The sequence below is a fragment of the Rhinatrema bivittatum genome, chromosome 2 (genome assembly GCF_901001135.1).
Source record: "Rhinatrema bivittatum chromosome 2, aRhiBiv1.1, whole genome shotgun sequence".
Classification (NCBI taxonomy): domain Eukaryota; kingdom Metazoa; phylum Chordata; class Amphibia; order Gymnophiona; family Rhinatrematidae; genus Rhinatrema; species Rhinatrema bivittatum.
The window spans coordinates 65,810,367-65,833,004 of NC_042616.1; the positions used below are offsets into that span (position 1 = coordinate 65,810,367).

At 43.2% G+C, this 22,638-nt stretch overlaps 1 protein-coding gene across 5 annotated transcripts in view; it reads left to right on the forward strand.

The window, feature by feature from the left end:
* ALS2CL (ALS2 C-terminal like) overlaps positions 1–22,638 on the forward strand; it is a 297,669-nt gene that overhangs the window by 219,119 nt on the left and 55,912 nt on the right. For all 5 annotated transcript variants that reach the window (XM_029588275.1, XM_029588272.1, XM_029588276.1 and 2 more), the window contains 2 exons: positions 12,034–12,105; positions 15,730–15,906. In XM_029588275.1, coding sequence (XP_029444135.1) covers positions 12,034–12,105; positions 15,730–15,906 — 249 coding nt within the window. The remainder of the gene's footprint in view (positions 1–12,033; positions 12,106–15,729; positions 15,907–22,638) is intronic.

Here is a 22,638-nt window from a genome sequence, read left to right on the forward strand (position 1 = left end):
GCTTTCCCGGTGGGGAGCGAGAATCTCGCAGTCCCACCTTGTTTAGGGAAGCTTTGGTACATCTCAGGAGTCTGGACTGATCTGGGTACGTACAAGGAAAGGAAAATTGGTTCTTACCCGCTAATTTTCTTTCCTGTAGTTTCACAGATCAGTCCAGAGTCACGTCCAGTTGAGGAAGGGAGATTTGGAGAGTGCTCGATCTGTTATTGTACTTAATCTGAAGAATGGCACAGGTTTTTTTAGTCCTGCATGCTTTTAGTGTGGGCAAAGTTATCTGTTCTAAGTTTCCACTTTCTAATGCTCATTCAGGGGGATATTAATTCATTAATTGGTATTGGTATTGGTACTATCTTGGCCTGGGTACTTATTAATAGTGAAGGACTGCAGGTGGCACACCAGGTTATGTGGCAGTGTCTGCAAAACTTTCTCTGTCTCCATCTGCTGGAAGGGAGGCAATAACCAGGTGTCTGGACTGATCTGTGGTACTAAAGGAACTAAAATTAGCAGGTAAGAACCAATTTTCCTGTTATGCTGGTGGACCCTTGCGCCGAAGCTAGGTTGACACCACCTACAGAGAGGAGCCCTATAGGTCCCCGCTGTTGGCAGGTGGAAATTGGCAGGTGCTGAGGCCTATCAGGAACTTCACCACTACCATTCCATGTTTCCCGCAGGTTGAGCCCTTGGGTTTCAGGGCCGACTGGACTTGGGCACAGGCCTCTGGAAAGTGTGGTATCCGAAGAAAGGAGCAGGCTAAGAGAAGATCCAAACAGGCCGGGGTCAGGGCAGGCAGAAGAACAACAAACGTGAACACAAACCGTGATCAGGGCAGGTAGCAGAACAAGTGAGGTCGCGAGGAGGTCCGAGGTCAGCCAGAAGTCAGTCTGAGAAGAAGATGAGTCAAGGAAAGCCAAGATCCAAATCAAAGAATCAATTCAAGAAAAATGGTGTAGAAGATGTCGGAGCAGGAACACCAGGGCAGGACTGAAATAGGAATGCAGGAGTCAGGAATGCAGGAATGCTAATCAGCTACTCACAAGGAGTGGGACCTGTTGCTGAGGCGTTTGAATCGGGTCTAGGCTGGGCTTATAAAGGAAGCCCTGATGAAGTCAGTGGGAGGGCGCCATGGAGGATTTCCCACCGATGGCCCTTTAAGTGCCGGAGAGCCGCACACGCATGCTTAGAGACGCCCACTCAGCTGAGCGGTGTCCCCAGCGCAGCGTGGCCAGAATCACATGGCAGCCTGCCATGTCTCAGATCGGGAAGGCGTCTTGCCGACGGTTCCCGGCGTCAGAGGTAGGGGCGGCCAGCTGCAGGGATAACCCATGGTCCAACCGCACATAACATTTCCTATTTCTTCTTCCTCTATTATATGCTTCAGATCTTATTCAAGTTCTTAAACATCATCAGTTGTAGCTTCCTCAAGCATGCTTTTATCAGTATTCACATCCTTTCCCAGTAATTTTCTGCAATTCCCTAGAATCTCCCACAAGGACATTGTGGTCTATAAGCATTCCTAGAATCCACAGGCAATACCCAGTGCTGTTACTCATCATCCCACAGTGGTCTAGTTCTGCTTGACTGGATATGCCAGCAGACATCCCTGAATTACTGCTCCAAGTCTCAAATCTAAATCCCTGTCTAAAAATCACATACTTATATTGAACCATGACACACTCCCCTGTAAGTCCACTCTCATACATTTATTTAAAGAGGCCCCTAAAAAAAACAAGGCCTGTAATAGGAACTTTCTCAGAGAAGATACCAAGAAACTGAAGTTATACTAAAAATATCCCATCGCTACAATACTATAGGCATTGTACATGGAGGTGTGCCTGTATATGACTCTGCATATATATAAGAATTGATACATTTACAAAATTGTGTTAAATGTTATAATAAATAAATATAAGACATTGCATGTATCCCTTTTGTTTATATGATATAAAATTCACAGATTAACCAAATGTATAGGTTAAGGGACAACATTTCTAGGATTAAGTAAAGGGCAAATTTCTTGTGGCAAGGACCTGACATAAGGCCTGGACAACAGGAAGAAAATTAGCAATTCTGGATATCACAATAAGCTCTCTTACTACTCAAGAACCATGCTTTGTTAAACTCTTGGGTTTATTGATCTTACAAGTTTATTAATGTTACATGTTTTATATAACTTAGCGGTCAGTAAATGCAAAGTCATTAAGGTTTCCAAAGTTTCATTCTTACTTTTTTCATCCTTGAGGCCATATAATGTGTGTTTCAGTATTTTTAAAGGCCATCCTGCTGAGCCATTCCTGCCATTGGGAGACTAAGTAAATTGGGACATGATGTTCCAGACTTCATGCAGGCATCACACAGATGCATGTAAATCAAATTAGAAGATTTGGGAAAGGGCAATTCCCCACCCCAAAAAAAAAAATATCTGTTCATTCATAATAAAAAGCATGCAACATTAATTCCAGAGTAAGAAGACATGATACAAAAGAAAATATGCAAGAAAAACAAAGAAAGATCACTAAGGACCTGATTTAGTAAGGGTTTTTTTTTTTACCATTCTGTGACTGAGGGGAAAAAAAAGCTTTGTAAACCAGGCCCTAAGTCTGGACAAAAAAAGGAAACAACACATTTAAGTGTTAAAAAAAACCAAAACTAGTTGTGTGGCTTTAAAGCCTCTTCCCTTCCAATTATTTCAATGAAATAAAACTCTTTTTATAGTAAATGTGAAGAAAACTAATCTAAACAATTTATAGATCCTTGCTGGAATAGTGCCATCCAACATTTGAAAAGTCATGGCCAATCAAAGAGAGAGGAAGTGGCAAACCAAGGATACTACACACCCTCTGTACAGTCACAGTGCTGCAAAAAAAAAAAAAAAAAAGCTTGAAGCCATTCGGGAACTTCCTCATGATAATGCCACCCCTGTGACCACCCTTGAGATGCGGCAGGAGTGATTCAGAAAGCTTGTCACTGGTATTAGCATGAGTCAGAGTGACTTAACAGCTTCTTGCAGGGGTGCAGGAGGAATGGACTACCTGGAAGGCCTTAAATCACCTCTGTACCCAAGTCAATATGTCAAGATCTAACATGTGGAAATGACCAGACCTTGAGACCTGAGACTGTGGCGTGAAGCCAGACCAGATGCGGTAATGTCTTTTGGTCTGCCTTTTGCTCGAGGACAGTCTCCGTATGGTGGAGGATCTTTCTGAGGCCAACTGCATCAAAAGCTGCTCATCAATGGAAAAGAAATACCACTGTTGTGGATGGACAAGACAAGAAAAAGAAGTGAAAAACTGCTGTGCAGTGCAGGTTATTTTTATGGACACTTTATTTAAATTCTGCTCATAATTTTCAATAGTTTTCTAGTAATTCAAGCAATCTTGGTACCAGATTCATTAAGGCTTTTCTCCCATTTTGGGTCTATGGAGCGTACCAAAACCAGGAGATATATGCGCACAAGTTGGGCCAGCGCACCGAGAGGATTTTACAAGCCGCCTGAGTATGCACGTACTTGCCGCTTCGCACACAAATGAAAAGTTACAAAGAGGGGCGGGGCATGGGCCTTCCTAGATTTCACATTGAAATGTATGTGTAAATACTTATGCACACAGGCACGCGCCGAGGTCCCCTGCTGCGTAACTTTACTTCTGCTATGGATGATTCATAAGTTATAGAACAAACGATTCTAGGTAGATTTTAAAGGTTAGGGCTATCAGGGGAGGAGGCTATTAAACTAAAGGCTTTGGAAGTCCTATCCCTTACCTAGGCAAACTGGGAATAAACTGGGATTCTGGTAATGATGTTGGCACACGTATCTATTAAAATCCCCCCACATACGTGATAGAAGCGGCATTTGCACATATAGGCACGTCCACTTAAAATTGCGCACACACGGGCGCACGGTCAGACTATTTTATAACGTGCATGCATATACACATAAAATGGCCACACCCCTGGACACTGGCCAACGAACGTGTGCACATATGGGCCCGTGCACCGGTTTAAAAGTTACTGTCCCAGTGAATGAGGTCCTTAAAATGCTCCAGACAGGTCCTACCCTATCCTATGTCATGCCTCCAGCAGTAGATTATAAATGGATAAGAATTTTAGGAAATTAAAAAACTAATTTATAAAAATTTGTTAAAAAAAGGACAGTTAAACTTTTCTCTTTTAAGGAATGTGTTCATTGTAGGCAAAATTGGCAGTGAAACCGTGGAAAATCCCACATCATGTGATTGACAGATCTGCATGGGATTGCCTGGTGTGACCTCATAGGCTTATTAATACAGCTGTGAGTCTATAAAATGCTATCAGTTTCTATGGTTTTGCTACAACAGACCAACATGATGACCACTTTGGAAGGGATTGCAGAGGATCTATGGTAGATTTCCCTGATATCCATGAGGAAATAATTGATGGAACTCACTCCGGGATGAAACCTACCTAGTTTTAATCTGACTTCATTTAATTTACAATCTTCAAATTACTTAAAATCATTTGCAGAAAAATCTTCCTGTCCTAGAGTATAAATCATGAACCCCAGAAAAAATCATAGAAGGGGGAACAAAACAAAACGTAACATTCAATCATGCAAAACCACTCAAAAATGTACCATGTTCATGGTAACCCTCCTATTTCTATTTTTTGTGGTTCACAACTTTATTTATTTTCTGTTGATTTTTGGGATTTTTTTTTCATTTGTTCATAGATTGAAACATATTGCTCATTTTTCTAAAAAAAAAACAAAAAAAACCAACTTTCAATATTAACTTCTCCCATGTTTTGATGGAATATACAATTAAACATAATGGGGCAGATTTTCAAAGGGTTATGCGCCTAACCCCGTAAACCTGCTCCTGCGTGCGCCGAGCCTATTTTGCATAGGCTTGGCGGCGCGCGCAAGCCCCGGGACGCGCGTATGTCCCGGGGCTTTGAAAAAGGGGCGGGAAGGGGGCGGGTTGTGGGTGTGGTGCCGGTCTGAGGGCGGTGTTGGGCGGGACCGAGGCCTCCGGCAGCCTGCCGGTGCGCGCAAGATACGCCTGCCACAGGCGTAAATAATTGAAACAAGGTAGGGGGAAGGATCTAGATAGGGCTGAGGGGTGGGTTAGATAGGGGAAGGGAGGGGAAGGTGGGGGGGGGGAGCGGAAGAAAAGTTCCCTCCGAGGCCGCTCCAATTTCTGCGCGCATGTTATAAAATCCAGGGTTGGCACACGCAAGGAGGTGCACAATTGTGCAACTTGCGCATGCCTAGCCGCGCAGCCTGTCTCCGTTCCTTCCACCCCCCCCCCACACCTTCCCCTCCTTTCCCCTACATAACCCGCCCCCCAGCCCTATCTAAACCCCCCCCCCCCCCCATACTTTTATTGAAGAAGTTACGTGTGCCGACCGACAGCCAGCCCGCAATCCCGGGCACAGTGGCAAATGACCACTGTGCCTGGATGCTCAGGCCACACCCCCGCCTCGCCCCCTGGACCACCTCGGACCACCACACCCCGCCCCTTTTTGGAAGCCCCGGGGCATACGCGCGTCCCGGGGCTTGCGCGTGCCACCGAGCCTATGCAAGATAGGCTCGGCGCGCGCAGGGGCAGCTTGGGGCAGCTTTTCGGGGGTTATGTGTGTATCTTACACGCGTAACCCTTTGAAAATCTGCCCCATATTACTAAAATAATTAACTCATTGTTGAGGGAAGGACACTTACCAGAAATATTAAGGGGTGCAATAATTAAACTAATTCTGAAGCAAAATAAACTAGATCCACTGGTACTAATTATCATCACTCGAGACCCCATCATCATTGGAAATCGAAATCATCCTCAATAAACTTAAACCATCCTCCCACCCTCTGGACACCATACCATCCAATCTTTTGCTATCGACTCCCAACACCATCTCCAAAGCACTTGCTAACATCATAAACTGCTCTTTAACTCAAGGAAAGGTCCCAGAACAACTCAAAATAGCAATTCTGAAACCTTTACTAAAAAAACCTAACTTGTCAACAACTGACCCTGCTAACTTCCGCCCTATCGCCAACCTACCCCTAATCTCAAGAGTGATGGAAAGATACGTTAACAAGCAACTGTCTAACTACCTGGAGGAGAACAATATACTCTCTCCTTTTCAGTTCGGAATCAGAAAATCACAAAATACAGAAGCTCTACTAACATCATTATCTGACACCATCCTCCACAACCTTGAAAGAAAACAATCATACCTCCTCGCTCTTCTCGACCTATCCGCCGCATTCGACACAGTTAATCATACCATCCTTCTCGAGCGGCTATCAGATATAGGAATCCAAGGAGAAGCTCACAGTTGGTTTCAATCATTCCTAGAAAATAGATCCTACAAAGTCAAGATCAACAATGTCGAATCACCTCCTATCAAATCAATCAGAGGAGTACCTCAAGGTTCATCGCTCTCCCCTACCCTTTTCAACATTTACCTACTTCCACTCTGCCACCTACTCTCCAGCCTCAAGCTAAAGCACTATATTTTCGCTGATGACATTCAGATACTCCTTCCTGTCACAGAATCACTGCAAAAAACTTGGGCTCATTGGAACAACTGCTTACTATCCATCAATTCCCTACTATCCAGCCTGAACCTTGTACTCAATACAAATAAAACAGAAATCCTCATCTCTCCTGACGAAAACCACACTCTCTTCAACGTCCAAAGCCCAACACAATCCACATCACCACCCTTTAACTACTCACCTTCTGTCAGAGATTTAGGAGTGCGCCTCGACAACCAATTCAACTTTAAATCTTTCATTCACAACACAACCAAAGAATGTTACTTCAAACTCCAAGTGCTCAAAAATCTGAAACCACTCCTTCACTTCAGTGACTTCCGTTTAGTAGTTCAGTCTATAATTCTGTCCAAGTTAGACTACTGCAATTCTCTTCTGCTAGGTCTTCCGATTTCATCTATAAAACCCTTACAGATGGTACAGAACGCTGCGGCGAGGCTACTCACCAACACCAACAAAAGAGCCCACATCACACCTATCCTGCACTACCTTCACTGGCTTCCTATAAAAGCCAGAATCACCTTCAAGACATTATCAATGATCCACAAGGATATTACGGGCAGCGCCCACCTAAATCTTATCTCACAACTCCGCCTTCACACATCAAAAAGACCCATCAGATATAATTACAAAGGTTCGTTATATGCTCCCCCGATCAAAACTTCACTAACTAAACGAGCACTCTCAACAGCCGGGCCCACCCTTTGGAACTCTTTACCTCCAGATCTTCGACTAGAAACCTGCCATCTAACTTTCAAGAAAAATCTAAAAACGTGGCTCTTCCGGCAAGCCTTTCCGGAATCGCAAGAACACTCCGACACTGGTCAAAGAGCAAAATAGCTCAATACAAAGCCCACGACCGCCCATATACCCTCAAGACCTGATCTCGCCCTATCTGGACAGTTCACTTGCCATGAAAGACCCCATCTTGATGCATTAGCTTACTAGTTCTTGCTCATCCCTTGTTTATACCCATCAACAGTGACCACAGTCACATGTATACCCAACCAGTACGTTCCCACCTTTCCTACCAATTATTTGTAGTTAGTCTTACCACTTACTCATGTTATTTGAATAATTATTGCTATCTATTTTATATTCTATATTTAATATTTATTTATTTACATTCTACATTATTTATATACATACATTATTTACATTTAATTATTTACATTATTTGTAGTTAGTCTTACCACTTACTCATGTTATTTGAATAATTATTGCTATCTATTTTATATTCTATATTTAATATTTAATTATTTACATTCTCCTGTTCTAACTCTGTTTAATGTTTAAAGTAATGCCTTACCCTTGTTTATGTTCAATGTTTAATGTTTTAATGTAACGCCTTACCAGCGACAGTTTTGTTATATGGAAACCGACCTGATTTGATATTTTATATCGAGAATGTCAGTATATAAAAACCCTAAATAAATAAATAAATAAATAAATAAATAATTATCGTCCAATATCTAATCTTCCTTTTTTATCTAAATTAATGGAAAAAGTAGTACAGAAGCAGCTATCAGAGCATCTAGAGGAAAATGACATCTTATATCCAAACCAATTTGGTTTTAGGAAATACTTTAAACAGAAACTTTACTACTAACTGTTGTGTGTGGCCTCGAAAGGCCTTGCATTCTGTTGAGAACGGCCTCGAAGGCCTTGCATTCTGTTGAGAAGGGGGTGTTTAGTGTGCCCTTGGGCCTCAGCCCGACCCCAGACGCGTCCAGGACCAAGCCAAGGGTTGACGGCATGCTCCAGCATGGCTGAACACGGTCTTACCCTCTGCCAGGCCTGCAAGTTCCCAGAGCCAACAACATGTGATGTTGGTAGGGGAACGGTCCTCCGACTGTTCCGAGCCCTTTCGGACCTGCCGCTTGATCGGCATTGGAGCAGCAGGCCTGGCCTGAGGTAGAGGGCAGACGGAGGCCTTGACACGTAGACAGGACGATGATGGATGCGATGGCATCTCAACGAAGACACTTGGGCTGATGCAGACAGCATCACTGACAAAGACACTTGGGATGATGCAGACGGCATCACTGACGAAGACACTTGGGCTGATGCAGATGGCATCACGGGCATGACGAGGAACTTGACATCCAAATCGGGCAAGACATAAGGCTGGAGGACATTGGCACTGTCTCTCAGGGCGCCCTACACAGCCCACCTTCATGGGCGGACCCAATGGGCTGGTCACGGACCACCCTGTCCCACTACTGAGAATGGGACAAGCGTAGGGCAGACCCAGGCAAGGAGGAACTCCAATGACGAAGCCGGTGTCATCCGAAGCTTCTCCCAAGGCTGGCGGGAACAGACGCTCCAGGGCACAGGGACGGATCCCACCTGTTGGCCACTCCTAGGCCCAACAGGTCAGAAGGCCCGGAGCTCATGACGAAGACGCAGGGAAGAACATCCTGACAGGCAGACACAATAGGATGAGGAAGATCATGGCGGAACATCAGGACTTGGTCAGGGACCTCAGGCAAGACATCAAGACACGAAGACGTGGTACGAAGGCAGACGAGATGAGGAGCTCCACGAAGAACAGAAAGCCTTACAAGGCTCTGGCAGGCGGGACCCTTCAGAGAGAACTCACGCTGATGCAAGGCAAAGACAGACTGAAGTTGAAGTCCTTTTATAGAGCTGCAGACCGGCGACTCCCTGGGAGGATTTAGGCAGGCCCACGCCTAGTTGGCCCTATAACTACAGAGAAGTGCTGCGGGCCAGCCCCTAGGAAAGGGCGTGGCTCAAACCAGGAAGTCCATGCAAGCACAAGCAGCCTCAGGCAGGCCCCACGGACATCGAGGCCTCCCAGGCCCTGGAGCAAATCCTGGACAGTTCACAGGCGAGGCCCTGGCTTGGAGCGGCCTCCAGGAAGAGGTAAGAAGCCTCCCGTAGCCCAGCTACAGGAGGGTTCATAACACTAACTTTAAATGATAATGTCCTAAGAGGATTTGACAGCGGCCAAAGATACCTGTTGGTCCTGCTTGACCTCTTGGCCACTTTGATATGGTTAATCATGCTATTTTACTGAAAAGACTCTGGGAAATTGGGATAGATGGTACTGCCCTGCAATGGATTAAATCTTATTTATCGGATAGGTTTTACCAAGTAGAAGTAAAAAATAATAGGTCAGACAAGATAACCTTGAATATAGGAGTACCTCAGGGCTCGGCATTATCAGCGACCTTGTTTAATATTTATATGTTGCCATTGTGTCATTTATTACAAGGACTAAGGTTACATTTTTATATATATGCAGATGATGTGCAGATTTTAATACTTATAAATGACATGTTAGAAATAAACCATAAATTAACATTAATGTACCTGAATATTATTAAACAGCTTTTAACTCATATGCGATTACTTTTAAATATAAACAAGACAGAAATTATTTTATTAGAAAGAAAACAATCCAATGATAGACAAACAACACTTAATATGCAGGATAACATACCAATTACATTAACTGATAATGCACGTGCTCTGGGAATAACCTTGGATTCAGAACCCACTTTTAAGAAACACATTTCATATAAAATAAGAGAAGGTTATAATAAATTGTTGACACTCATGCCACTAAAACCGCTCCTTGAAGTAAATGATTTCAGAACTGTTTTACAGGCTTTAGTATTCTCTAGTACAGACTACTACAATTCCTTGTTATTAGGCCTTCCGTTATCAACTATTCGACCACTTCAAGTTTTGCAGAATGCCTCAGCAAGAATATTAACTAACAGCAAAAAAAGAGATCACATTACTCCAGTATTGTTTGCATTACATTGGCTTCCCATTGAATTTCGAATACAATTTAAAGTGTTGTGTATTTTGCATAAAATGATATATGGTGACCAGAGAGACTGGCTGAAAGCGGTGGTTCATTTACATACACCCCAGAGGAACTTGTGATTGGCAAATAAGGGTTTGCTTACAGTGCCATCGGTAAATTCAGCTCACTTAAGTCAAGTGAGGGACAGAGCTGTTTCAATAGCAGGCCCAAGATTCTGGAACTGAAATTGCAAGCAGATGTAAAATTGTTCAGAAAAAATCTGAAAACATGGCAGTTTGGTATTGCCTTTAAGAATCTGGAAGGAAAATAGGCAAATAACCTTTTATTCAATCCTTTTATTATATTTTATTCTAATTTCTTTTAAATAATTTTAGTATACTACTTTACTCTATTTTTATGTAGGATGCTATGTTTTATGCTATGTTGTTTTTAAGTTAGGCTATATTTATGTTTGTACTTTTAAATAAGATGTAAACCACTATGACGGCTCAACTGAATAGCGGTATAAACATTTTAACAAATAAATAATAAATAAAATTACTCACCGGTGGTGAGGCATGAGAAATGGGAGTAGCTCCCAATAAAAACAAGGTTTGAGAATCCTGGAACAGAACGGAAAGCTGTAGCACACCAGGAAAATAGAACACAAAAAGAAGTCAAGCAGGAATACTGAAGGCAGAAACTGAAGACAAAGAAGTCTTCTGGATTCAGACAACAAGGACAGAGCCAGAGTATGAGATCCAGGAAGTAGGACCAGGCTCTGGAAATTAACAGACAAAAAGCTTGAGTATAAATACTGATCTTGGCAGGAAACAAGATGGCCACTGGGAGGAAGTTAGGGGCACTGGGCTTGGAAGACTGGGTAGATCAGTGGTTCTCAACCCTGTCCTGGGGACCCCCCCAGCCAGTCGGGTTTTCAGGATATCCACAATGAATATGCATGAGAGAACATTTGCATGTTTTGGAGGCAGTGTATGCAAATTTTCTCTCATGCATATTCATTGTGGATATCCTGAAAACCCAACTGGCTGGGGGGGTCCCCAGGTCAGGGTTGAGAACCACTGGGGTAGATAATCCAAGCAGCTCACAGCACCAACTACAGGTCAGAGGTAAAGTCGGCAACAGATCCTCACTCCTACCCTGTATTAAAGGCTCAAATTCAAAATGGTTTGCATGCAAATATATCTCACGTATATTCATTGTGGATACCAATAAAACCACTTGAGGGCCAGAGTTATTTACTCTTGCTTTAAACAATCCTTACTTTGAACTTCAACATCTATAGATAATTGTTTGCTTGCGTGCATAAGGTTGTTGACTGAGAAAGTCTAAGTGTAAAACGGGCATGGAATAATATTACAGATTGTTATGTTGTCACAGCTGGATTTCCAGCAATAATAGATATTTTCTTGGCAGTTAATAGTAATTCCTGTCTAGACCAGTGATTCTAAACCAGTCCTTGAGTATCATCCAGTAGATCTGGTTTCCAGGATACCAATAATGAATATGCAAATATATCTCATGCATATTCATTGTGGATATCCTGAAAACCAGACTGACCAGGGGACATAAGGACTGGGTTGAGAACCACTGGTGTAGGCCATACCCTTAGATTTATAATATATTTAATCAAGAATATTTTCTAAACTATTTCACCAAACTATTAGTCTATCATAGGTAACATAATTGCCTACTTTATTTGTAGAGAATTAACTCATATGGCATCAGAACAGAAAAGTCAATCATTGCCAGAGACCAAAGAAGACACAGAAGAAAGGTGACTAAGTTTCTTGATTTTATTCAGTTTTTGAAAATTTTATTGTGATCAAACTTGCTGATATTATATAGTTTGTCATACAACTTTTCAGGGCAGTTGAATCACTGTTGCTGAGCAGGCAGATAATTAATAGGTGTAAGATTTGAGAACCCTTATTGCTGTGGGGAGGTTAGCTCAGCCTACAAGGGAGACCCCATAGGCCCTCACCAACAGCTGGTGGAGCTACTCAGAGAAGAGAAGGGTCAGGAGCTTCACTTATACCAACCCCTTTCCCTTTAGGTTGAGCTCTTGGGTTCCGGAAATTAACAGGTCTTAGGTGAGAGTCTTTATGGAAGTGGCGTAAGTGCAATTCCAGGGCCAGACTAGAGTCAGAGGTAGGCAGCAAGCTAGAAGAGTCAATGTCCAGGCAGGGGCTAATGGCAGGCAACAAACAAGAATGTTCAGTATCCAGGCAAAGGTCAAAGGCAGGCAGCGAACAAGAATGGTCAAAGACCAGGCTAGGGACAGATCCAGAAGTCAGTGCAAGGGCAGGCTTAGGAGACTGGGAGAAGGACTGACACAGCAGGGCAGGCAGGGAGGCAAGGGCTAGATAAGATGAGACTGGACAGGCTGGAAAGACGAAGTGGACTGGGCTGAAGAGACGAGGCACGTTTGGGTGGGGAGACGAGACAGGCTGGGCTGGGAAGACGAGGCAGACACAGGACAGGCATGCAGGAGTCTGGAAGCAGCAACTCACACTACACACAGGATGCAGGTGACCCGTTGCTGAGGCAAAGAGGAGGCAGCAGGAAAGCCCTTAAATAGGGCTGTGGAAGTGAGGTCATTGCAGGGGTGCCGTGGCCTGGTCCCAATGCAGGTCCTTTAAATCTGGCGATGCCGGCCGCGCACGTGCCTAAGGATGCGCACAGGTGGAGGTGGCTGAGGCAGCATCCTGCCACGCGAGTGGAGGTCGGCAGCGTTCGCCCCAGGAGGGAGGCCCAGATGACTGGCAGTGTTGGGGTGAGTTCAGCAGCCTGCGGGATCATCCCACAAGCTGCCAAACATAACAATAGGCATGTTTGAGTGGAAAGTAGTTTAATGGATTTTTTCCTACTAGCTGAGGCTATGCCATTGGTTTTCTTCAGCAAAAAAAACATACGAACGGAGACTTAAGCACTTAAATATATACTGTATATCCCAAAGAAGAGGAAAAATAGGGAGTATGTAATGGAGGGAGATATAATAGGTACAACTAATGCAGAAGAAGCAAATAAATATTCTAGAGCAAATGCTGTAGAACAAGAAGTCATTGCCCTCTAAGGGGGTAGATTCTGAGGTGACATCTGGAATATTTATACAAGAAAAGGGTGGTGGGTGCATGAAACTACCCCTCTGTGGAGGTGGTGGAAACAAAAAACACAACGAAAAAACTTTTCTCATTTGAAAACAAAACAAAAAGAAATTGCCTCTGAAATATTTTTTTTTTTTCCTGTTTCCTTTTGTTTCAGCAACATGGGAAATAAAACCTCTAAATGTAAACATTTCAACCCTCCTTCAGGCCTTACTTATGGCTCCCATCCCCCCTGGACCTGATCTTACCCCATCCGTGGGGGTTGCAGCTTGCAGAAGCAGTGGAAATGTGGCTGGAGAGATCCGCAGTCTCATATCCAGAACAGTGCCGGCCAGCCCCGAGGCTGCTCATATAAAGTGCGGCTGTACAACAAAATGGTGCCGCCCTGAAAGACGGCTCAGGCCATTGTCAAATCAGGATCCGGCAGGGCAGGAGCATCTCTGTACAAGTTGTGACACCCACATCGTGGATAAAATTGGGTCTGGGGGTAGGCTGTGGGGAGAATAGGTAAAAATGCAGGAGGAGGGCTGTTAATTCTTTTTTTTTTTTTTTATCTCAGTGGTGCTTTGGATTTTTGACGGCAGAGGGAAGGGGGAACTTGGTCTCTCCCTTTTTTTTTGCGGGTTTTTTTCTGACTCTTTTTTTTTACCTTGCTATTTATTTTGGTTCAGCTAAGCAAAACAAATCTATGTACACATCAAAGGAAATGAAAAATAAGTGTTAAAAAAAAAAAAGGAAAAAATGAAAAGAATGAAATGATAATATTTTGGGTGCACACCCCTAGTGTTTGCGAAGGAAGAGTTCACAGAGCCGGGCCTGGATTTGTCAATAGACACACTAGGCTGGTGCCTTTCGTGGCAAACATTTGGTGGCAGTAGGGCTGGCTTAAGATTTGTTGCCTTTCTGCTCTCTGCTTCCTTCTCCAGCTACAGGAAGGGGTGGGGGTGGGGTATTGAGCAGACGGCATAGGGGGATCATTGGAGGTTAGGTGGGTCTGAGTAGGAGATTCTTGAGGAGTGAGAAGAGGGCCTGGGAAATGAGAGAGGATTGACTTTTACTGCTCCCAATCGATGGGATTTGTTTCACCTAATACTTCATGGAATATGTGAACACTAAATGTTAACAAAGATAAGTGGATGTTCAGCTACATTTTTATTTGCAAAAAAAAAACCAAACTCATAAAAAAAAAGTACAATTTGAATTCTGGGACTGATGATTAAACATAAAGCAATGAAGGTCTACAGTACCGGAAGTGCTTAGTATGATGGACCTTTAATATTGATATTTAAAACACTTGAGTGATTTTTCATTTGTTTAGGTTTAAACTTATCTGAATAACTTTAACAAATTATATTCAGTTGCATGGCTAAAGTTACCCCAATAACTTTAGCCAAGTATATTCAGCAGGAGGCTTGTCCTGCTGAATATTTTCATAATTGGTGCTCACCGCTCTACTGAATATGGACCTCCTTTTGCTTGTCAATAATTTAAATGGGACAACTTCATACAAGTATAGATAACAATGTGAGAGGGAATGTACACATAACAGAGGAATGGGAAGAAGAAGTTCTAAATACAGGAACAGTGATTCACACTGCTAAGCTGGGGTTAATTTGGGTTTTCTTCTTTGTTGTAGTCTCTACTGCTTCTATCACTTATCATTTCTATAAAGTTATTGGTTATATGCAGTGCTGAGGCTCCCTCTTTTAGCAAAGACGGCAAACGCAAGGAAGAGGCCCGTGAAGTCTTGAAAGCTCATACACTACAACATCTTGTTTTGTCGCTGGCCCTTTAAACGGTTATTGCAAGCCACAAAGGATCCAGTATTCTCCAGGACCAATATGGCTACTAGAATTGGACTTTAAAGCATATTAATAAGGAGGCTTTTTGTAGGCTTGGCCCCCTGGAACTGTTTAAGCTGCAGATCCCCTTTATGACCTTCGTACCGAACAGGGAATTGGCTCCTTCCCTGTCAATGAATGCTGAATGCGTATCGGTATCTTCACTGACAGCAGCATCTACAGTAAGAATCTTTTATGGCCCGCCAAATTCATCACTAACTCTCAAAGTCCAAAACTTTTGCTAAAGTTCGAAAGGGCCACAGTGGTACCAGTGGCAGAGTATGTGACAGTGTAGTTATTTCACGTGAGCACCTGGGCGATAGCAAGCCCTTCATGTTAATTTGCTTCTGTATTGTGCCCTTATCATGTCATAGTGTATGAACTCATATATTGATGTTGTGCAGTGTGCTTAGCGATCTGTTGTTTTATTATATGCACCTTTCTATTTTGCAGTGAGAATGCAAACTCGTACACCTTGATTCTCCCTCTTATCCTGCCTCGCTTCCACCCAGAGCTCTTTATGTTATACATGCTCTGCCATGAACAGGAAGATGCCCTCTACTGGCAGGGAATTGTGCACCTGGGTCTCTTTTCAGACACGAAGCTGTTAGAGTTTCTGGAGGTCCAGAAGTAAGTATATATACTTCATCAGACAGCGAGGTTTAAGCTTCTGTAGCTCTGCTTCACTCTTTAACATGAGAGCGGCTGTTGGGGGAGAATAATGTCCACAGCCCACCTGAAACTTTCATTTAACTTAGTTGATATCAAATATTAGATTGATGCTCCCAAAGACTTCTCCTTTAACTTGTGGTAGATAGGAGATAAATATTTACCTCAACATAAACTGTCTACTTAACAGTCGCTAGTGCCTGTTTGTACTTTTTCTCTGCTCAAGATGCAACCACCTGATGGGTTTAGTTCCAGGTTTGGGTGAAAGGGCGCAGGACACCAGAGTTATCTTTTGATTTAGGACAGAGAAGATTTGACTGATTGCTGTCCCAAGGGACAAGGTCTTGCAAAGTGTTACTGCCTACCTACCATGCCAAAACACTGCATCTGTCATTACCCTCCCATTTAAGCACGATTAAAGTTTAATCAGGGATGCTATTTCCCAGCTGTAGCTTACAAACAGATCTCATGTAAGTGTGGTTTCAAGATACTGGTAAGTCTGATCCGCTGATAAACTTTTACTGGTTGCTTTAGGCTGCAGGTGGCAAAAATGTCTTGCATTGATAAGGGGGTTAGGAGCTTGAGCTGAATCCTCCCAGAGCCTGCAGATCAGGCTGCAGTTTACGCTCTAGCCTATTGGACCTGTGGCTAGGGTGGCAAAAATCTGAGGAAAGTAAACTTCATGCCACTCCCTCAGACCTCTAATCCTTCCCAGCCCAAACTCGAACATCAATTTCTCTTCCCCCACACTGTCCCTTGGCCTTCAGACATCCGTCTTCCCTCAGTGGGGGTCGGATATTAGAGATCCAAAAGCAGGGGTAGAATGGGCATCAGAGGGCTGCAAGGAGTGGGAGAAGGATGGATAACATATCAGAGATCTGAGGCAGATGGGGGGGTGAATAGGATGGACATTGGAGCTCCACGGAGGGAAACGGATGGAGTTTAAGGCATCATATGGAGAGAGATGGACGAAAGGATATAAGCCAAAGCCAGTACAGCCAGAGCTTAGGGGCAGCCAAATAATGAACCCCCACCACTTAAGAGTTGCCAACTGTCCTCATTTTTTCCAGACCTCACAGATTTTGGGGTACTATACAGAAAAAAGAGGGAGGGCTAAAATGTTTGCAAATGTCCTTTTAGCATCTGATCTTGCCCTGCAAGTATAGAATACAGTGTGAGCATTGGTAGCTACTTTACTGCATATTCAATATGTTAGATACATTTATTGTGTGTCTGTTACATAGAATTCAAACCACAATTTAATCAGAGGCTTAATTTTTGTTTTTTGGGGTTTTTTTTTACAAAACGGTAGTTTGGCCCTTGGGCTGGTGAAAGCAAACCTTTTCTTGGAGGAAAGAAGTTTAGCAAGTAGTCATGATAGGCATAACATCAGATAATATTTCTTCACAGAAAGGGTGATAGAAGCATGGAACAACCTCCTAACTGTTCACGAAAGCACCAAACAAGAACTGAAGGGAACGTCAGAGAAATGCTGGGCACTGTAGCAAGAAGTAAACTAGGCAGACTAGCTGGGTCCTTAACTGCAAATATATTCTCTGCTTCTGTGTTTTCCTAATGATGAAGAGTGGTAATAAAAGTTGCATGTATGAAAATCCATCAGTGAGGATTTTAAACTGCATCTCCAAGGGTTCGGAAGTTTGACAGTCGAAAGTTGTCATTGCTCCAGATGCCTCTGGCATCCCGACTCTCCACAGAGCTACTAACAGCAGCTCTTACTCTCCTAGAGAAATCTGGAAACTTAACATAGGAGTCTCTGCATGCCCTCTGCTGGGGTGCACAGAAATATTCCACTCTTTGTGTTAACGAATGCATTTGCCATATTTTACACACTTCTGAATCATCATTGCTTATACAGAGAGAGAGAATACAAAATCAGGTTTTAATCTCAGTAAGCATGACTGAGGGGAGGTACTGTCAAATTTCTAAATACCATCAACATAAAACGGCAATACTTGCTGTAGCCTGGATTTTAATGAACAGTGAGACCTCATACAATGTGGCGGGGTCACCGCGTGAGTGCCCGGAACGCCACTTTCAAAGGTTATGCGGTGATAACTTTTCGGAATGCACCGTCATCGAAATTCAAATCATCGGTCTCTTTGTTCAAATATTAAAGTAATGACAACTTGTGTCGGTTTACTAGAAAAGTAAGGCAGTGAAAAAAATAATTATTATAGCAGAGCTAAGCGGCAGTGTTTGGAATCGTAGGTATTAAGCATTGTGGAAATTGTTTTTAAAATGCAGCTTTGCAAGGAATTGATAACTGTGTATTTCTATTTTCAGTATGTGGCATTGTGCGGCCCCTGAGGAAGCTGGTGCAAGAAACACGAGCCGTGTCGGGCCAGTGCCAACACTTATATCCTTACTGCATACACCGCTACAAAACGCTACGATAAGTGAAACGCTATAATAATTATTTTTTTCACTGCCTTACTTTTCTAGTAAACCGACACAAGTTGTCATTACTTTAATATTTGAACAAAGAGACCGATGATTTGAATTTCGATGACGGTGCATTCCGAAAAGTTATCACCGCATAACCTTTGAAAGTGGCGTTCCGGGCACTCACGCGGTGACCCTGCCACATTGTATGAGGTCTCACTGTTCATTAAAATCCAGGCTACAGCAAGTATTGCCGTTTTATGTTGATGGTATTTAGAAATTTGACAGTATAAGATTCCATCACTTGTCTTGGACAGATTTCGTTTTTCTACTGAGGGGAGGTACTGTCATATGCTGCCAATTTCTTATCAAGGAGCTTTCATTTGAACTCGATTACATATCATGAGGAAGTAAGAGCTGTCCATTGTCCTGAAAGTGCCTGTCTATTCTTTAACTAATTTATTTGCTTCCTCTTCACCTGGCTCTGCTTTTGTCTATTTATGAAAGTGTGTCACACTCCTAGGATGCACTGTCAGAAATAGCCATGAATAACACTTTCCTCATTCTGCTAGCTTGTTTCAGTTCCTGTGACTTCTTTTATCTCCTTGCTTGATTTAATAAGAAGTGGTGGTGGTGGTGGTGATTTCAAAAAAATTTTAAATATAAAGATAATACGATGCAGACCCATAATTTATGATGTCAGATACTGCATAATCATCCTTTACATCCACAGTATTCAATTTCATCCACTTTGGTTTAAAAAATTTCTAAAATTTTGGGGATGATTTCTAACCCTAAAAATTACAATTTCTATTAATTTGAATATTTGAATTATTAGGGTTAATTTTGAAAAGGATGTATGTGCTTAGATACTCTATGTCAGTAAGTAGTTGCTATATATATTAGAAGATATAGAGATTGTAGCATTGCCTCTAACACAAAAACAATAAGATACAGAGATCTATATACACACATGCATATTAACTAGTAGAAAGAATGGTCTGATACCGCTTAGTTTTTCTATGATTATTGAGACAATATATATATACACAACGATAGTGGCCTAAGTCTCTGTGCAGGCACTGATATGCCTTTCTTTGGGGTAGGTGCCACCAACAAGTTAAAAAGAAGGAAACAGGAAGGGCACTTAATCTACAGAAAGGCGCATTGGCATATTCCCGGTGGTTTCTCACACTTTTGTGTATTCAGCAAAATTGGTGAATAATTACCCCTTTCCTCTCTCTTGCTTTGATATTTGCCCCTTCTTTAACTTTTCTTCCCTACAATCATCTCCCTTTTCCCCCTGCAGCCTTCCCATCTGCAGTTTTTCCCACCTCCATCAGATCTGCTTGTGCTTCTCTACCTGAATCCTCTGCAAGAACACTCAGCCCACTTCCTCCTAACATCAGCATCATTTTCTTCTTTTCCACCCAAGACCCTCCTTCCCCTTGTCTTTCCCCATCCCATTTTTTGCTCACTCTCCTCTTTGTTCTCTCCCCTCCTTCTTTTATCTCTCCCTTCCCCTCTTTTCTCTGCCATTTGATCTTTCTCGTTTTTCCTTTCCTTCTAGGAACCTACTGCCATGCATCACTGGGGAGCGGTCTCTGCATGAACCCCTCTCCTCTTAAGCAAACAGTGAGAATAAATCTTGTGTTTGACAGATAATGTAGGTATTAGGTTAGACTAAAGCCATTTTTAAATGGCAAGTATTGCAGTTTGTAATGTTTGATCAGCTGCGGGAGCCCTGCATCTGGCCGCACTTACCCCAAAATGCCTGGAAATGTTGCTGACACGGCAAAGACACCACCAGAGCCACTAGCTAGGCATGCTGCCAGAGGATGTGGTTAGTGCAGTCAGTGTAGCTGGGTTCAAAAAAGGTTTGGATAAGTTCTTGGAGGAGAAGTCCATTAATGGCTATTAATCAGTTTTACTTAGGGAATAGCCACTGCTATTAATTGCATCAGTAGCATGGGATCTTCTTAGTGTTTGGGTAATTGCCAGGTTCTTGTGGCCTGGTTTTGGCCTCTGTTGGAAACAGGATGCTGGGCTTGATGGACCCTTGGTCTGACCCAGCATGGCAAGTTCTTATGTTCTTATATTCCGCTATAGAATGAAGGCTCTTATTATATATCAAGAGTGACCATCATACAGTGCCCGTGCAACTGGTGGCTTATGTGTGTAAGCTTTTACGAGCTCTGTGGCTTTACAATCATAGGTCACTTCTTGTGTGCTCATGAAAGAGACTTTGAAAATAATATATTCAAAAAAAGGGGGAATATATTATTTTCAAAGTCTCTTTCATGAGCACACAAGAAGTGACCTATGATTGTAAAGCCACAGAGCTCGTAAAAGCTTACACACATAAGCCACCAGTTGCACGGGCACTGTATGATGGTCACTCTTGATATATAATAAGAGCCTTCTTTCTATAGCGGAATATCTTTATTATTGTCTTGATTCAAGTTTTTTCTGCTATTTTTTGGGATTATTATTACAGCTAGTTAAAGGCCCCATGGTGTGAAACTCCAGTATCGGCACAACATGATGACGTCAGCAGCCCGGCTATTTAAGCCTTGGCTGTACTCCACTGCCTTGCTTCAGCAATAAGTCCTCCTGCCTTGCAGTGTGTATTACTAATTCCTGGCCCCACCTGGCCACTGACTTCATCACTGACCTTCCTCTCTCTATTGGCTGCATCACGATCTGGGTGGTGGTAGACTGGTTTCCAAGATGGCTCACTTCACAGCTCTCCCTTGACTTCTATCTGCACCAGAATTAGCTGTCTCTTTGTGTAACATATCTTCCACCTGCATGGGCTACCCACTTACATTCTCTTTGATCGAGGGGTGCGGTTCACAGCTCGCTTCTGAAAAAGCTTTGAAGAAAGTTGGGATCTCCTTAGGCTTTATCTCCACAAAGCATTGGCTACATGGAAAGAATCAACCAGGTCCTAAAAGGATTCCTGAGGGCCTACATTAATGAACATCAGAACAACTGGGTCTCTCTTCTTTCCTGAGCAAAGTTCTGCCACAATAAAAATGTAGGAAGTTCAGCAAGAGCATCTTTTCCAGATTGTTTGCGGCAGACATCCAAGGGTACCACTCCCTATCCCGGTGTCAGTCCCATGCCCTGCAGCTAAATCCATGAGTCAGCAACTCAATGATTTATGACAGAAAACATGCCAACTCCTTTCTGTGGCTGCCTATAAGTTTAAGAAGCAAGTAGACAAGTGACATTTGGCACCGCAACTCAAGCCCAAAGAGTTAGTGTGGCTAACTACCTGCAATCCGCCTCTCAAGACTCCCTCAGCCAAGTTTTCACCCTGATTCATGTATTTATTTTATTTATTTTTAACTTTTATATACCGACATTCTTGCATTAAATGCAAATCATGCTGGTTTACAGTGAAACAGAAAAAGCAGGAAAAAATTCCTTAGTCGAATACAATGAAACAGCTTAGTTAACAAAGGAAACATAAAAATAAATTTTTACATATACACAAAGGTTTGCACGAAGGGGTGCATAAAGGGGAGAGCCCCTTTGTCGCGTGCCTTTGGCGCGCGACGCCTGGTCTGATGTTAGTGATGTCATGGGGGGGCGGGTCTAACGATCGCAGCACTTACATCGCTGCTTCTTTCCAGTTCCAGGTGAAGATCAAGCTGTTTCCTTCACTTCCCCTCCCATGACTGTGGGGTGAGAAGTGCTGCAGGGTGCCCCTTGATGTTATCTGGCTTCCCACACGCGACGCCTGGTGTTGAGGCTGTCTTAACTGTCCGATGTTAGATTCATGGGACCATTCCCCATTATTCATCAGTTGGGAGTAGTGGATTATCAGCCAAAACTCCCACCCATGCTCAAGATTCCCAATGTGTTCCACATCTCACCTCTCAAGTCAGTACTCTTCTCATGGCCCTCACGACCCTTCTCAAACCTGCGGAAGTGATTTTGGAGGAAGATACAAAGTATGAGGTCCAGGAGATCCTAGACTCCCTGAGGGTTCAAAATAAGACTCAATTTGATGGAAGGACTTTTGCCCCAAGGAGAACTCAAGGGAGTCAGCTTCTAATCTCCAAGTCCCTTGACTTTTAAAGCAGTTCCATTAATGTTTTCCTCAGAAGCCAAAGCCGAGAGACCCAAGGGGGGGGGGGGGGCTTAGAATGGAGTGGTGTAATGCTTGGACGGCCATGGGAGCCCCGTGACCAGCCGCACTTACCTCAAATTGCCTGGAGACCCCACCAACATGGCAGGGACACCGCCATCAGCATTCCACCCTGAGGCCTGCCTAGATGT